Source organism: Engystomops pustulosus, chromosome 3 (genome assembly GCF_040894005.1).
Source record: "Engystomops pustulosus chromosome 3, aEngPut4.maternal, whole genome shotgun sequence".
Lineage (NCBI taxonomy): Eukaryota > Metazoa > Chordata > Amphibia > Anura > Leptodactylidae > Engystomops > Engystomops pustulosus.
Genome location: NC_092413.1, coordinates 158,074,939 through 158,092,381, shown reverse-complemented (window position 1 = coordinate 158,092,381; position 17,443 = coordinate 158,074,939). Strand labels below are relative to the sequence as shown.

General features: G+C 40.1%; 1 protein-coding gene across 2 annotated transcripts in view; it reads left to right on the top strand.

The window, feature by feature from the left end:
* USP13 (ubiquitin specific peptidase 13) overlaps positions 1–17,443 on the top strand; it is a 74,529-nt gene that overhangs the window by 47,737 nt on the left and 9,349 nt on the right. For both annotated transcript variants that reach the window (XM_072142743.1, XM_072142744.1), the window contains exons 9-18: positions 124–195; positions 820–913; positions 7,318–7,443; positions 8,603–8,756; positions 8,959–9,133; positions 11,584–11,672; positions 11,763–11,885; positions 13,624–13,650; positions 14,632–14,775; positions 15,064–15,224. In XM_072142743.1, coding sequence (XP_071998844.1) covers positions 124–195; positions 820–913; positions 7,318–7,443; positions 8,603–8,756; positions 8,959–9,133; positions 11,584–11,672; positions 11,763–11,885; positions 13,624–13,650; positions 14,632–14,775; positions 15,064–15,224 — 1,165 coding nt within the window. The remainder of the gene's footprint in view (positions 1–123; positions 196–819; positions 914–7,317; positions 7,444–8,602; positions 8,757–8,958; positions 9,134–11,583; positions 11,673–11,762; positions 11,886–13,623; positions 13,651–14,631; positions 14,776–15,063; positions 15,225–17,443) is intronic.

The following is a 17,443-nucleotide window of genomic DNA, read 5'->3' as shown; positions in this document are numbered from 1 at the left end:
ATGATTATGAGAATCCAGTTAATATTGCTAATTTTGTTTTCTTTATTGTATTGGACCAGCCATTCACTTCTCTCTTTTTTTAATTTCATGTATTCTTACTGTAACAATGCTTCATTTTTCCAGCTATGTGGGAAACCTGACACGAATATTTGACTATGCTCCTCTGGATCCCACACAAGACTTCAGCACACAGATGTAAGTAGATTCTTAAGCATGGATTGCTAATACATCTTCTACTTTATCCATTAAGGGTATTCTCATTAGTTGTACTTAAGACATATCCAAAGGCTTTTTCACTAATACTTGATAGATGTGGGTCCAACCCTCCTTTCATTGGCTACTATTCATGAGAATACCTGGCTGTTTGGCTATTTTAACTATTATTCTACCTTTTAGTAAACTCCCAAAACTGGAACCAGTCGTACATCTTGAGGTTGTCTCAGTAGAAATCAACCCTTTTACACTACGGACTACGGAGGTTTGGCTATTTTTTTGTAGTCATTACAGATGAATGGAGTGACTTGCCTCTCCACTCATATGAATGGAGCCACTTGTCACACAGATGCACTGCTGTTCCATTCATCTCTAATGAAACCACCAAGTAGTGCACTTTGGTGACTTGGCACCAACCCCTTTGTCTGTTTTGCCAAATTCTGCAACAAAGTCAGTTATCTTATGAGAGATAGTGGTTTTCGTTGTTCAACATCATCTCTGCCACATGTTTCTGGTATTATGGACGATATCCCAAGGTATTGCTTTGTATCAGATGTGCTGTATACTACATACTATAAGATGTCTTGTTCCTCTTACTACTTGTAGGGCTAAACTCGGTCATGGACTACTCTCTGGACAGAACTCAAAGCCACCAGTGAAATGTGAACTGATAGAACAGGTGATGAAAGAAGAGCACAAGGTATGCATCCTGACATCTGCCAAGGGTAGAAAATTTGATTTCTGGATGGGCTGAAATAACATGTAGATTTTTTTGTGGTGGGTAATTTATTTATTTTTTGATGAAGGTGGACCCTAAGATTGAGTGGGAAAACTATTTTTTGAAATGGTTTTTTATAGCATTCATCCTGTAAATGTTGCTTAGAGGGGTTGCCCAGTAATACAGAACTTTTTTTTTTTTCCGCCGCTCTTTCTCTTTATCTTGTATAAATTAGGGTTATCCATGATATGCAACAGGTGTTCAAAAATACATTTAGAGGTTGATAGGATGACATTCCGATTAAGCACATTTAAATTAACAAACACCTAGAAGGAGGTCTGGATTTTTGGGTAGAGTGGGACTTAAGCCTCGCCTTGGCCATGGAATTTTGGGATCGCCCAAAAAGAATATACCTCTTTAGTAGGTTAGGTGAGATAGCGTCCTTATGGATTGGGATTCTATTGGAGCACTTTTCGGCACTACCTACCTATTTTGATTTAGCTGAGGCTAAGAGAGGGAAGGGGGTATCCTTTATTGGGTTGGGGTGGGTTGGAGCTTTTTTTTCCCCTCCTTCTCTCTTCTCTTCTCACCTCTATAGCATTCATACAAGAAACACCCTTTTGGACAGAGCAAATTCCTAGATTTTTTTGACAGAAACTACCCAACTGTAAACCATAGTTCATCTCTAGATTTTAAAACAAAAGGGACCTCTATTATTTTTGCTAAAAATACCCCATGGGAATTAATAGACAAGAAGACAGATGAAGATGGGAGGTACATATTTGTTAAAGGCAAAATAGCCTCGGACTTATATACACTGGGATCAATGTCCAAGACAAGGCCCTTGAAGTATACTCCAAGAAAGGAAACTCAGCAGGACTTGGGAGCGCATCTATGTCAACTTAGAGAACAATACAAAACACTGACATTTAACAAAGCAAAGGCAATCCTCTAAAAGTATCACCGACATTTCTATGAGTTTGGAAATAAGCCAGGGAAGACTTTAGCTAGAGCCTTGAGAGATCAGAGAAATTGGGCATATATTTCAAAAATAGCAAATACCCAAAATCAACGTGTTACATTACCTTCTCAAATCTTGGAAGTCTTTTGTAAATATTATTCTGACCTATATAATATAGAAGAGAGAGAAGATACGTCAGCCTCAAAAACGGAAAAACAAAATTATTTTGAGGACTGCCCAAGATCCCTTTAGGGACAATTGAGAAATTAGATAGCGCCGGAATTTCAGGCTGCTATCTCAACAACACCAACAGGAAAAGCCCAGGGGCCCGACGTGTTTACAATATAATACTATAAAACCTGCTCAACTCCAAAGTAGATTCCTGGAGACATTTAATACGATACAACCACTTCCACCTGGACTTTTGAGAGCACATATCTCTGTAATTCACTTGGAAGGCAAAGATCCAAACTTCTGTGTGAATTAGACCTATTTCGCTTCTGAATATCGATCTGAAGTTCTCGCCTTTCTCTACATTTGGCAAAGGTAGTGCACAGAGATCAAATCGGCTTTATGCACACCAGAGAAGCAAGAGATGGGACAACAAGACCAATTAGCGTGATCCATGAGATTCAGAGAGGTGGCATCCCTGCTGTTTTCTTTTGTTAAAAAACATTTAACACGATTTGTTAGGAGTTCATTATGGGTTCCTTGAGCTACGTGGGGTTGGGCGTAGGAATGCAAACATGGACTGGGCCTTATACAGAAATCCAACTGCCGCAGTCAAAATTAATGACGTGACATCTAAATATTTTACCATATCAAATGGAACAAGGCATATATTTCCTCTCGTATTTTCTCTGGTCATGGAACCCCTTCTGTGCAGCCTGAATGTGGATATAGAAAGTATTAAAATTGGGCAAAAGAATCATAAAGTAGCCACTTATGCGGATGATTTACTATTTTTTTATTGCTAGGCCGAACATTTCTCTACCTAATCTCATGGCAGAATTACAACATTATTCCAAGTTATCATTATATAAAATTAACTTGAAGAAATCAAAAATATTAAATATCTCTATCCCTAGCGGAGAGGCCACTATTTTGAAAGAGATATTCCCTTTTAAATGGCAAACGGATGAAATTAGATACCTAGGAATATTTTTAACGCCCGATTTAAATAGGTTATTCAGAAGTAATTTCACACCTCTAATAAGTCAGATAGAGAAGGATCTGGAGCAGTGGGGCAAAGGAACTTTCACCTGATTTGGTAGATGAAAATGAATCTATTACAACCAATACCAATCACTATTCCTAAATCATTCTTTGAGAAAATGGCATTCTGTATTTTCGCCTCCATTTGGAGGGGAAAAAAGGCTAGAGTTTCAAGGGAGACTCTATATCGGCCAAAACACAAAGGAGGATTGGGAGTCCCTAACATATTCAAGTATTACATAGCCACTCACCTGTCAAGGGTAATAGACTGGCATAGACATAAAGATCTAAAACTATGGGTTTAAATAGAAGAGAGCGTATCCCCGATTTCCCTTAAAAGCTCCCCATGGATTCCATCTCTTTCTCTGCTTGACTTTATACACCCCACTATATCTCTGACACCACGGATATGTAATAAATACTTACAGGGTAGCTCCTTATCTCCCCTACCTCCCCTACCTCCCCATTGTATCCTATTCTAAATAATCCAAATTTTAAACCAGGAAGGGAAGATCAGAGATTTCAAGAATGGGCACAGCATGGGAGGGTACACACTAGGAGTTATATAAAGGAGAATGACTGGCGGTCATTGGAGGATTTAATTGCACAAGAGATTCCTAGCCATTTCGGTTACTGGAGAGCAATTCAATTACACCATTTTTTGAACTCTTTACTACAAGCCAGTTACTTTTGTTGAGAACTAACAACATTTGAGGAAAGATGTTTGGGTGAAGGTCATATTGCTAATTCTCTTTCAGTAATATATACGCAGTTAAGAGAGGAGGAGACTAGAGGCAGACCAAATTTTACAGAGAAATGGGAAAGAGATCTTGGATTAAATATAACAGAACAACAGGAAAAACAGATATATAACCTGGTACACTGTTCCTCAATAGCCTCTAACACTCAGGAGCTAGGGTTCAAAATACTATCGAGATGGTATAGAGTTCCAGTTGTATTGAATAAGATGCATCCATCCATCTCATCAATGTGCTGGAGATTTGGGGGGGGGGGGGAGGCTCTTCTGGTCACAGGCCCTTCTGGTCACAGTGACTTGAAAAAACTTCAGCACAGTAATTGTATTAGTGGCTAGCCCATTTTTAAAGGGGTTTGCCCACAAAAGAAAATAAAGATAATTTTAATCCCTTACTTTCTAAGTTTTATTGCTCTTATAGCTCCTATAATTCACTGATGGTCAGAGTGTGACACTTCATGATCCCTCTAGTGCTATGAGATGCTGTGTGCTGAAAATGTGCTTAGATTATTAGGGTACATGTTTATCTACACTTTTATTTACCTTCTGAACATTCACTAATATCTGACATATAGAAAGAGAGATGAAACAGTTCAGAGATGATGAGATCCATAAGATGGATATTACATACAATGACAGTTAGCACTGCTACATCTCTGCTATTCCAAAACACACTGTTAGATCTGATGTGCCTCCCTCTCCCTCCCCTGATAAAGATCTTATCTGTCTGTAGCTTGTAGGTCTCCTCACAATGCAATGCAATGTTTTAGCAGGCAGGAAGTCTGTCAGTGAGCTTGTCCTGGAATGCAGGGGAAAGGGGGCTAGAGGGAGAGAGAAGCTCCGTGAAGCCTCAGGCAAAATGGTTGCCGACCCTAAAAGTCATAAGATACAATATTTTTGTAATGAAAAATTTTACAATATAGTTTATGTATCAAATCTTCAGTTTCCAAGATCTCTGATTGCTGTCATGCAACAGAAAGCTTCATCGTTTAATGATTAAAGACTAACTGCAAATGTTGTTTTCCACAAATCAATAGCTCTTGGGATGTAAAACTGTGCCTACTATCTTTGTTACCTAAATTCCACAGTTCCCTTGCTATCCACCTCAGAGCTACAATGCCTGCTCCCTCTCCCTCTGCTGATAAGCCCTATGAATCCGTACTTAGAGAAACAAAGTATAAACGGTCGGTTTTATGGAAGGAGCTTCTGCTCCCTGCTCACAGGAGAGGAGGTCATGTGACTGTGTATGTAGCAGAGCTGCATATAACCAAAACAGTGAATACAGATGTCTTAGTCATCCTATGCAAATGAGCTATTGACTCTTAGTGCTCACACAGCACAGGCTATAGACTTTGTGTACTAATGATTTCTACCACTTATTACATGTTCCCTGCTCCTCCATGTGATGGAAGCTGCCAGGCTGTTCACCATATACATCCTGTATGTGCAGTGTGCAGTGTTCAGTGGATTTACTTGTGGGAAACTAAATGGATTTAATGCTTAATTACTTTTAGAGAGAATACAAGGCATCATGGGATCTGTGGGCAAGTTAACTGGCCTTAACTTGATAGCATAGACTGACAGACATTAGTTTCCGGGTGCTATATCACTATAACTTTACAGTTACGCTTTCACATAGGACATTATGCACAAAATTAATAAGTATATGTTAATTCACAATGTGTCAAATGGTTGGTAACACACAGGGACAGTGTATCAAAAGGGAAAAATCTTTACCCAATCTTCTTTGTTTTTATTACAGACCCAAAGTATTAATATAAAGTAAATTCTAAAAAATTACCAATCTTGTACTCTCTATTCATACACTTTGATTCCAATGTATGTAATTCATGTATCCAAAAAGCCTTCCTGCACAATAAGAGTAGTAATCTCTCCCCTACTTCTTGGTGGTTCTACTACCTCAATTACTTGATATTTTAGCTGAGCTAGTGTATAATGACGCTTTATTACTTCCTCTACCTGCACAAATTGTAGTATAGTGTTGCCTTATGCCCTGGCGTGTCTCGTCAACATATATAGGAAAATAACACCCCGTGCTATGGAAATTTCCATAGATAATCTAAGCTTGATAATGTAATGAATGGCTTGTAGGCAGATTGCTGATGACGCTGTACTGTGTTGTGTGGGTAAGCTGTTCCTAGCCGGAGGAATGAGCCTCTTCCAGTGTAAGAAGCTGATATGCCAATAGCTGAGGCTGTCACTCGAGAGGGAGATTTCAGGAATGAGCTTTCACAGAATGGGGGTGGGTAAGAATGCCGCTTGGTATTGAAAACATAAACAAAAATAGCCCTTCCTCTCTCTGGTTTCACCAATGCTCACTTTTATGTATAGTGTGTGGTCTATCCTCATTGGTGGATGGCTCAGGTGAAACTACAAAGCAGTACAGCAACTAGAATAGCGCAGCGGGCACCAACTGCACCACAACAACACTCACGGGGCTGGCACGACCAGGAGACCAGGCATCCGATATTGTGCACTGCAGGTGTTGCTCAGCACAAGTTGCGAAAGTCACCAATGAATAGAAAGAAGATTGTAGCACTCACCAGTTTATTTAGGAGTCACGTGACCCCATGTCATGTTTAGTAAGGCCAGTTTAGGACAGCTGTATTCCCGACACTGACTATAACTTTCCAGCCTGCTAAAAATGTAGCTCAAGTACCTCTTCGTATGTAGACTACCGACAAATGCACTCAAGATCTTTCCAGTCTTTAAAATTTGCAGATCCCTAGACAACAAAACAGTATGTAATGGTGGCTACTGTGTAGTACCATACCAATTAAAAGTGTATCTCTACATAATGTACATCTCGAAATCAGAAATCCAGAATTACACCATCTGCTGCGCCCTGCTGGATAAATATCTTTATAGTACACACCCTGCTGGTCTGGATTGATATTTCTCCTATATTTAGTATTGTTTACTAGACGCAGTAGTGGAAGATCATGTGGCCATTTGGGGTGACTTTTGGCTTAAGGGAGTGGACCGTGATCACCAAAACCACTCACCAAGTTTGATACTGACATAATACTTCTATATAATAGACTACACCTGTACATTTAACCTGAAACAATGGCATTTCCAAATTCAAGTAAGTCTGCCATAACAAATGTGTCATCACTCTCACCCTCCTCATCCTCTCGTCACACAATAAAACACAAATTTATGTGCTTAACAGACATAACTTGAGGCTTTTGAGTCTCATTGCAAAATATTGTCATTTCTAATACCGGTATCATCTTATGTGATGGCTACCGTGCTATTCCTGCGCGCCTATGGCTAAGCCCTTGCTACTTCCCCTGTGACCCAGTTTATGTACATGTTACCCATAGAAGACTATTAATGAATTTTGTGTTTATGAAATTTATATTATGGTTCTGGTATTTTTAAGATTTTAGACCTTTTGTGTAAAAATAAACTTGTGTTTTCTTTTTTAAGCTTCAACCAAAAGGGGTTACAACTCGAATGTTCAAAGCCTTAGCAAGCAGAGGACATACTGAATTTTCCTCAAACAGACAACAAGACGCACAAGAGTTTTTCTTGCACCTTATTAATCTAGTAGAGGTATGTAAAGGAATATTGCTACCGAGGAGTTGAGAAAACTGCCTAAAAATGGTCTAAAACCTTCAGTAAATGTGGTGCACAGCATTACTGTGTAGACAGATTGATACATCTCCCCCATTGTCTTTCTAAAGATGACCCCTTGTTTAGAGTGGCCGTAAGGGAATGCTATACATAGCTGTCCATGTAATATTGAGATGGTTATGTATTTCAAAACAGGAGTACTGTAGGAAAAAAGTTCTGTTCTGGACCAGACAGAGACCCCCTGTGCGATATCCATAATCTGTAGATGGCGAGGGTTTGTCTTGATAAACCCCCTTTCATTGGTGATCTCAATAGATCCGAGGTCTCCAGTATTTTTTTTTTTTTTTACAAGTCACTTTCAGGCATTACCAGTGATGTTGAGCCATATTGGATATTAATAGGGAATATTCCATTAAAGATTATGGGTAAAGTGGATTCTTACCAGCGTTGCCTACCAGTTGTATAGTCACAAATTTCCGCAATAATAATGACAGATGTCAATAATGTAAAGTGTTTGGAGCTGAGCTGCTACTGGCTGAAGAGTTTTGCACATGGGTCCTGAAAGATGGGTGCACATTTACTAAGGGTCCGCGGAGCGCATTTTCGTCGGGTTTCCCACCGCATTTAACAGGGGATTTTTTTTTCGGCGCCAGCTTGTACGCGACACAATTAGGGGGCCGTGGCCGTTGGACAACCTGGCGGATTCGGACAACACGCAAGATTTAACATTTAGAATTCTGTCGCAAGACACGCACTTGCAAGCACCGGGAAGAAGGTGAGCTCCGGCGGACCTCGTCAGGGAAGCGACGGATGCTGGAACTCTGGCGCACAATCTTCATCCTCGTCGGACCGTCCTAATCGGGGATCGCGACAGGACCAGGTAAGTAAATTTGCCCCATTAAGTCTATGGTGTTTATGTCAAGTCAGTGTGAACTAATCTAAGTCTGTAAGAAATGGATTCAGAACAGCATACAGAATATTGGCAGCCATAAAGGTCAAAAACTAAGCAAACACTCTACAGACCTAATGCACTGAGGATGACACTTCACATTGCTGACATTTGTGTAATTACCTTATTGCCTATTGCTGCTTGACTTATGATGTGCATTTTGTGAAGAAATTCTCTTCTACTTTGTAGAGAAATAGCATAGGTTCAGAAAACCCCAGTGATGCCTTTAGGTTCCTGGTAGAAGAACGGACACAGTGTTGCCAGTCAAGGAAAGTTCGCTACACAGAAAGAATTGATTATATCATGCAATTGCCTGTGGCTATGGAAGCTGCAACAAATAAAGGTACATAATGTTCTAAGCACTACAAGTATCATAGTATCACTTCAGTAGTACTCTTCTTTAAAATATTAAGTTGACCTTTTTATACAAGTAATAGATGATTCACTTTGTGAACATTTCTTGGGGTCTCGATCAATATTATATTCTGTTATGATTAATTTATGGATTATATACAAGTAATCTTGGGTATTTGGACCAATTTTAGATGAACTCATTGCTTATGAACTGAAGAGAAGGGAGGCAGAAAGTACAAAAAGACCACCCCCTGAAATGGTGCGCGCTAGGATCCCCTTCAGTGCCTGTCTTCAGGCCTTCTCTGAGCCTGAGAACGTGGACGACTTCTGGAGCAGTGCTCTTCAAGCCAAGTCTGCAGGCGTTAAGTAAGTATTGTATGAAGTATTTATTTTGTTATAATTGGCGATATGGTAAAGAGAAGCCAGCCATTATTTTATGGGTGTATTTTAACCTTTTGCTGACCACATGGCGGAGACGTAGTAGTAATTTGCAGAGCTGCAAGAGACAGAAACTCTTTGTGATTCCTGGGTACAAGGAAGTAATGTACCCATGCATCCTGCTCCCAGGCCATGTGATTACCAGGTGCCAAGCAATCTTAAAGCGCTGCTTGGTAGTAGTTGACCCAGATCAGCTTTGGATCTGGGGCTAATATCGCAGTGCTGGTTACATTGGAAATTAGCAGATAAAAAAAGTATGGTTATATTGACCCACCCGGGTTCTTAACAACTTTATAGGTAGAGCAATGTCTGAATAAAAATAAATAAATGAGAAAAAGGTCAAACAAGCATGAATGTGGGTGATTAGCTGAGTCTTTAACTGGCTTAGTAAAAAAGTGACTACTGAATAAATAATGACCGTGGACCCTATTTTGTCTTTGGGAGGAAAAGATGAGTTTTGAGGATGTTAAGGGACAGCATCACTGTGCTTTTGCTTTCCTTTTATAAAAGGAAAAAAAAAATGAATAGGTTTGCTTTGTTTATTTTTTGACATACTGGGGCAGATTTATCAAGTGTCTGAAAGTCAGAATATTTCCAGTTGCCCATGGCAACCAATCACAGCTCCCCTTTAAAATATTCATGAGCACTGGTAAAATGAAAGCTGAGCTGTGATTCTGACTTTCAGACACTTGATAAATCTGCCCGACTGTATATACTCGAGTATAAGCCGAGGAACCTAATTTTAACACCAAAAAACTGGGAAAATCTATTGGCTCGAGTATATAGCCAGCAGCCCCCCCACTATATAGCCAGCCCCTGCCCCCCTAGTATAAAGCCAGCAGCCCCCTTGTATATGGCCAGTGCCTGCCCCTCCCCCCCATATATAACCAGTGCCTGCCCCACACATCCCGTATATAGCCAGCAGCCCCCTGCCCAGCCTAAAAAAAACCCAAACTTTTTACACAACTTTTCCGTCGCCCCCCACAGGCCCTCTTCTGGCTTCAGCTCACTGCGCGGTCCAGTTGCATACACCATGTAGTCAGCCACTTAATGACATCATAGTGTGTGCCGATCGGCAAGCAGCTGACGTCATGTTGTGTGCGGCGCAGCCGTGCGAGGAGCCGAAGACGAAGTTGAAGACAGAAGAGGGTCTTTTGGGGTGTGGTAAAGGTGAGTACAGAGGTTTATTTTTTTCATTGACTCTAGTATAGGGTTTTTGTGCTAAAAAATCGGCTTATACTCAAGTATATACGGTGTATTTTATTTTAATGTTTTCTCTCTATTTTTTAGGTTTTCAACCCTAGATGTTCTGATCTCTCTCACCATTTACTGCATTACTACAGTACTAAATTGTATTCTGAAACTGTTGCTTTCCTTTTACTCTATCAGGGTGTAATAGAGACAATTTAATGACAAGTCTGGCAACCGATCGCCACCCCGTGAACATCATTGAGCAAATTTTCTCCTTGCAGTGGTCAGACCTGGTTACTGCAGATTAGTGTCAATATTTTTTAAAATTAAGAGACATTCTACTTTTAATATATATATATATATAATTTTTTTTCCCTAAGTCTTTATAACAGTTTTTTAAATTTAAATTGTGGGGTGAAGTGGAACATTTATTTCTGTATATTTAATTTTTTTAAAATTCTGATTGAATTTATATTAATCTTGTATTAGAAATTACTTTTATCTCCCCAAATGCTTTTCAGAGCTCAGTTTTCTTATTATGCAAATGTACTATTTTATTTGTTTTATCACATATCCCTGAAGCCAAAGAAACAAAAGACACTGAACATTCACACAAATTAGACTGCATTAGCCAAGATGACTGGAATGTATGAGAAGTGCACAAATTCTGAAGGATGTACACTAAATATCCAGCACATCCAATTCTCTTCTCATCATGATACATGTGGATCGCTCTGCACTGATTTCTGTTCTAATTTTGCACCTTCCATTGAGCTAGAAGGAATCTTTCAGGGTATTTGCTGTCTTCATGGTTGAGTGAGAATTGTGTTAGAGCTACAGCCATCACTGGGGAATTAGTTATTTTCTCTCAGGATTATCACTGAATGACTTATCTATTGTCCGGGGGTTAATTATAAAAGATTTGGGCCTTATCTGAGCTGCCACCACTTCTCTGTAAAGCCATATAAGTAGCAGTCATCTGCCAAATTTTCCGGGATCCTGGGTGCTGTGAAGGAATGATGTCTGCTTTCAGTCACACAGCTTTTTTTAGTGACACTTGAAATTTGACTAGATTCTGGGGCATTGCGTTTTCTGGACAAGAATAAAAGTAACTAGTTTTAAAATACTTTAAAATAGACTTTTATTTATAGACAGTTTTAGTAACTATGCTTTGGGTTGTTTTCTAGGACATCTCGTTTTGCTTCATTCCCCGAATACCTAGTAATCCAGATAAAGAAGTTTACATTTGGACTTGACTGGGTACCCAAAAAACTTGGTATGTGTCTTTAGTTACCGGTATCATATGCCTAAATTCTCAAAAGTTTCTATAAAGTAAAAAACGTGCTTTCATTTTCACTCCTTTTAGATGTAGCCGTGGATATGCCCGATATCCTGGACGTGAATCATCTTCGAGCAAAAGGTTTGCAGCCAGGAGAGGAAGAGCTCCCAAACATTGCTCCCCCCATTGTTATTCCAGATGACCCCAAAGGTATGAGGTCTTATTTTTGTGACATTGATCCACATTTTAGTCATGATGCATGAGATTGAGGTTGCACATATTGAAGCATCTTTATTTCATAGAACTAAAATATAGAAATAGATTAGAGTTCTTCTCACCAATGCAAATCTATAGAAGAGGGTTTAAGTTATAGATAATGAGTATCTGACCACTGGCACCCCTAACATTCACACAAATTCCCCTCCTAGAATAGAGTGACAGTAGACTGCAGTGTTATTAGGTTATATCTACCGACTATGCTACATGTACAGAACCTTCACAGAAATTACCCTACCTAAAATATGCACTTAAAAGGTTGTTCCCAAATCAGAAAATTAATGTAAATATTTTTATGATAAAAAGTTATACAATCTTCCAATCCTTTTTGTATCAATTCCTCATGGTTTTCTAGATCTCTGCTTACTGTCATTGTATAAAAAGCTTCTATGTATACTACTAGTAGACAGAAATCTGACCATGGTCACACAGGTGCACAGCTTGTTAGGAGCACAGAGGGTAATCAGAGCCGTGCACCTGTGTGACCATGGTCAGATTTCTATCCACTGGAAGTAAACACAGAAGCTTTCTATAGAATGACAGCAAGCAGAGATCTAGAAAAACGTGGGGAATTGATACAGAAATTATATTGGAAAATTGTAGAACCTTTTTATAATACAAACAATAACATTAATGTGCTGAAATGGGAATACCCCTTAAATACAAACTTTGATAAAAAAGCATTGCCCTTATCTCTAAATTCTTCCTTTCCATGACTGCAATGTTAAAAAAAACAGTTTGTATACTTGTATGCAATTAACCTGATGTGAGTCCAATGAGGCACTGCATATTCAGTGGTTACTGCATTGCCCTGCCTACTTGTTCCTGATTTACATATCTAAGTGTTAGGAGGATGCTGCTGTGTGGAACATTGAGATATAGGTCTGATACATCATTAGGCAGTCAAGTGGCCAGGGTGATGCCATCTAAGGTCCTGTTACATCTGCAATGTCTACCCCATGTATGCATCTGGTCACATGAAATCACAGCATGCCTCCATGTATTTGTAGTCCTTGGCTCCATGGACTCCTACACCTCCTTATGCCTCCACGGAGGCATACTGTGGTTTCATGTGAACAGATACATACATAGGGTAGATGTTGCAGATTTAACAGTACCTTAGATGACATCACCATGGTCATATGACATGAAGTGCTGAAAACCCTCACCCAAGTAAAAAAAATAAAGCAAACTAACAAAAGAAAAACCTTAGGGAAAAATAATAAAGATAGATTTATTATAGGGAGATCCAGTGTTGGACTGGCTCATCAGCGCACCATGCTCTAACCCAAAATTGGACCCCAGAGTTACTGAAGAAGATAACTGACTTTGGAGGCTATTAGGGCTACTAGGGCCTATTGGTGGCAGGTGGGCCCCAATGATAATTGTATCTGGTGGGCCCAAGGATCACCAGTCCAACAATGAGTAGATCTTCCTGAAAACAGTGCTATGTGTAAAACTCCTCCACTGGGTATATACCTGTGTGACCTTCCCTGTCCATGCGAGCAAATGATATCCATGTACACATGTTCTAAGTGTTTATATTTGTTTTCCTATAAAATATCTTCACAAATTTTAGATTTTTTTCCCTACAAGTGGCTTACACACAAGTCTTTAGTGATAATTTCTGCTTATAACCTGAAAACTTTTTTTTCTATCTTTTCTTTATTAGATCGCTTCAGGAACCATTTCATGGAAGGTAGGTGTTTACACTTATCTATCTTGCTTAAGGAATTTCCTTGGAGCAATGGACTAAATATTCCAGAATTCCATCTTAATTTGGTTTAAAAACGTTGTGGGTATCAACAGGGAGGCTTGAAGGAAAGGCTTGTGGCTTAAGGGGCATAATTGTGTGCCATAAATGTGTCACCAATTACTACTAAATGTTGTTGCAAAATAGGCCAAAACTGTTGAAGGATGCACAATATTTATCACACGGGAGTTAGTTCCCTCAAAAAGAGAGTTATTTTTGTCATAAAATGCATCACATTTATCAAAGTGACTCATAAGTAAACTGATTCCTGATTCACTTCCTTTCTCATTACAGCAGCCAATCACTGATTTATAATGATGACCCTAGAGTAATTGGCTGCAGCAATTACAATCCTGTGTCATCCCAGTATTAGTGTGGTGAATCGCGCTGGGGAATCTCTAAGGTGGAAATTACTTTTTTAACATATTTGTTCATTATATTTGTTTAATGAAAATTCCCTTTAATACAATCCTGTTACAATCCAGGAGAAACCTGTAAATAAGAATCTGAATTCTTTCATTTACTATACACCAATGATAAGTAACATTTATACCGAATATCAAAGCGATTGCTTAAAATAAATGGTCACAATCTCTAATTAGGAACTTTAAGTTAGAGAATCTGTCAGTTCTCCTGCATGTCTACTTAAGTGAATACATTGAATACAGTGAATAATTGAAATTCTCAAATATTACAAAGAAACAGTCATGTGTCTCTTTTGATCATCCGTAAGACACTGGGAAGGGCATCAGGAAACCTGCAACAATTACTTTTTTGTAAATATTCTTAGGACCTTGACTTAAAGCTGTAGTTGTGGTGTTTGAAATATTCTGTGGTGTTGGCCGGACCTGTATTCCATGTAGCCACTTAGTATGAATGGCTCCAGTGACTGGAATGCTGAATACCCTCTCCTGCATATTATTTCAGCTCCTGATATAGACGAGTCTTCAGTCATGCAGCTGGCTGAGATGGGTTTTCCGCTGGAGGCTTGTCGGAAGGCTGTGTACTACACTGGAAGCATGGGTGCAGAATTAGCTTTCAACTGGATTATTGCACACATGGAAGATCCTGGTCAGTAATATTCTGAGGAACAAGCAGGGGTTAAACTGCTTATCTTGTAGAGTTAACTGAGAGTTTATGAGGACCCAAAAAACTGATGATAAATAATGTCATGTTGACCTTGCCGGGCAAATGGATAGTTATCAGGAGAACTCCTTCTTGTTATGATTGGGAACAGAGGTTAATTCTCAGATAAAATATAACTTCACAGTTAGTTAGAAAAAAAAAGACTTTTTAGATGCCCAGATAACTTGTTTAATAATTTTGGTGTATAATTCAATTTCCATGGTTTTCTTTTAGACTTTGCAGAACCATTAAATGTCCCTGGATGCGCTGCTGCATCTACCCAGTCTTCCCATGAACCTCCTCCGCAGGTCAATCAACCACCAGAAGAAATTGTAGCTCTGATCACATCCATGGGCTTCCAGAGAAATCAAGCTTTTCAGGCATTGAGGGCAACGGTAAGTTACTGAGCAACATAATGTTAGAGGCAGAACGGTTATGTGCTCAGTCACATCCATCAATTGTCTGTGTAACAGGACATAGATGATAATTGTAACCATTCATTCATGAAAAATATCCATCAATGGGGTTTTGTTGGGATTGGGCGGTTTGACTGGTGGGAATCTTCTGATTGTTCACTATGAGGCGAATCAGGTGTTCAGTCCTCTATTCTTCCAGACTGTAGGTGCTTATGCATAACGTGATCACCTTTCACTCTTATGGGATGGCTTATAGTATAGTCATCCTGGAAGTTCTACAAAAGGAAATGAAGCTAAAGAGCGCATGTCAGGTGAATTAACTACCCAAAACTATATATATGTTCATAAGCTGCCATTAGAAAGCATTGCCCATATCCCTTTATTGTCCCTCTACATGCCTGTAAACTTAAACAATCAGGTCCTACAGCTGTATGCAAATGACCTGAGATGGGTACAATGAGTCATTTTCAAATTCAGCAATCCAGCTTATTCATCAGTGTGAGGTAAAGCCACACCCCCAGTGCTTGACTGACAGCCTGTATAATGACCTGACACTCCTGGTGCTGGCACCTCTGTGTTTGCTGGTGCCCACTGCAGCCTGTGTGTGTATGAGAAATTTCTATTCAAATGACTGACAGCCTGTATAATGATATGTCACTCCTGGTGCTGGCTCCTCTATGTGCTTCCTGGTTTTGGCGCTCCCTGCAGCCTGTTCGTGTATGAGATACTCCTATACCCATGACTGACAGCCTGACACTCCTGGTGCTGGCACCTCTATGTGCTTCCTGGTGCTGGCGCCCCCTGCAGCCTGTGTGTGTATGAGAACTCTTATACACATGACTGACAGCCTCTGTAATGTGGCACTCCTGGTGCTGGATCCTCTATGTGTTTCCTGGTGCTAGTGGCGATGCCCCCTGCAGCCAGTGTGTGTATGTGATACTCCTATACCCATGACTGACATCCTATATGATGTCACACTACTGGTGCTGCCTCTATGTGCTTCCTGGTGCTGGTTGCCACGCCCCCTGTAGCCTGTGTGTGTGAGACACTCCTAAACACATGACTGACAGCCTGTATAATCATGTAACGATCCTGCTGCTAACGCCTCTATGCGCTTCCTGGTGCTGGTGCCCCCTGCAGCATGTGTGTGTATGAGATACTCCTATACACATGACTGACAGCCTGTATAATGATCTAATCCTGTATAATGTGACACTCCTGGTTTTGGCTCCTCTATGTATGTCGTGGTTCTGGACATCACTGCCTCTGACCTCTGCAGGTAGTCCCTATTCTGTGAACATGGGTTAACCCCTAGGCGCACCAGGACGTTATAGTACGTTCCCGGGGCTAGATACTTAGCGCACGGGGACGTTCTATAACGTCCTGCTTCTGGCACCGGCTCACGAACGGAGCCGGTACCAGAAGCAGCGGCTGTCAGCTGTCTACAGCTGACAGCCTGCGCTAACACCCGCGATCGGAGCCGGCTCCGATCGCGGGTGTTAACCCCTTACACGCCGCGGTCAAGCATGACCGCGGCGTGTAAGGGTTTTTGCGCTGTGGATCGGATCCCCCGTGCCGCTTACCGGGGGATCCGATCCACTTCTGGGCAGCTCCGAGGACTGGCATGTGCCCCGGAGCTGCCCGGTCTCCCTGGCAGTCAGTTGTAGAGCAGTGTATTGAACTTGAACCAGTGATCAGAGCATCACTGGTTCAAGTTCAAGTATTTATAATTAAAAAAAGTCAAAAACACTAAAGTTAATACATTAGAATAAATAAAAAATAAATGCATTAAAATATAAGCCCCTAAAATGTCACTTTCCTATAAAAACACTTAATAAAGTATAAAAAAACACAAACCCCCCCGCATATTTGGTATTGCCGTGTCCGTAACAATCTGTATAATAAAACAGAATCGTTACTGGACCCGCACGGTACACGCCGTAGAAAAAAAACCGCAAAAACGTTCCGAAAAAAGATCATTTTTAATTAATACCGTATAAAAAAATGCTCTAAAAAGTAATTTAAAAAATGTTATGCACTCCAAAATAAGCCCACTGAAAAGAACAACTCTTCTCGCAAAAAATAAGCCCCTAACCAGATTTGTCAGCCGAACCCCGTAAAAAACCCCCCCCAAAAAACCTCCAGAAAAAAGATAATTTTCAATTAATAGCCTATAAAAAATGCTCTAAAAAGTGATT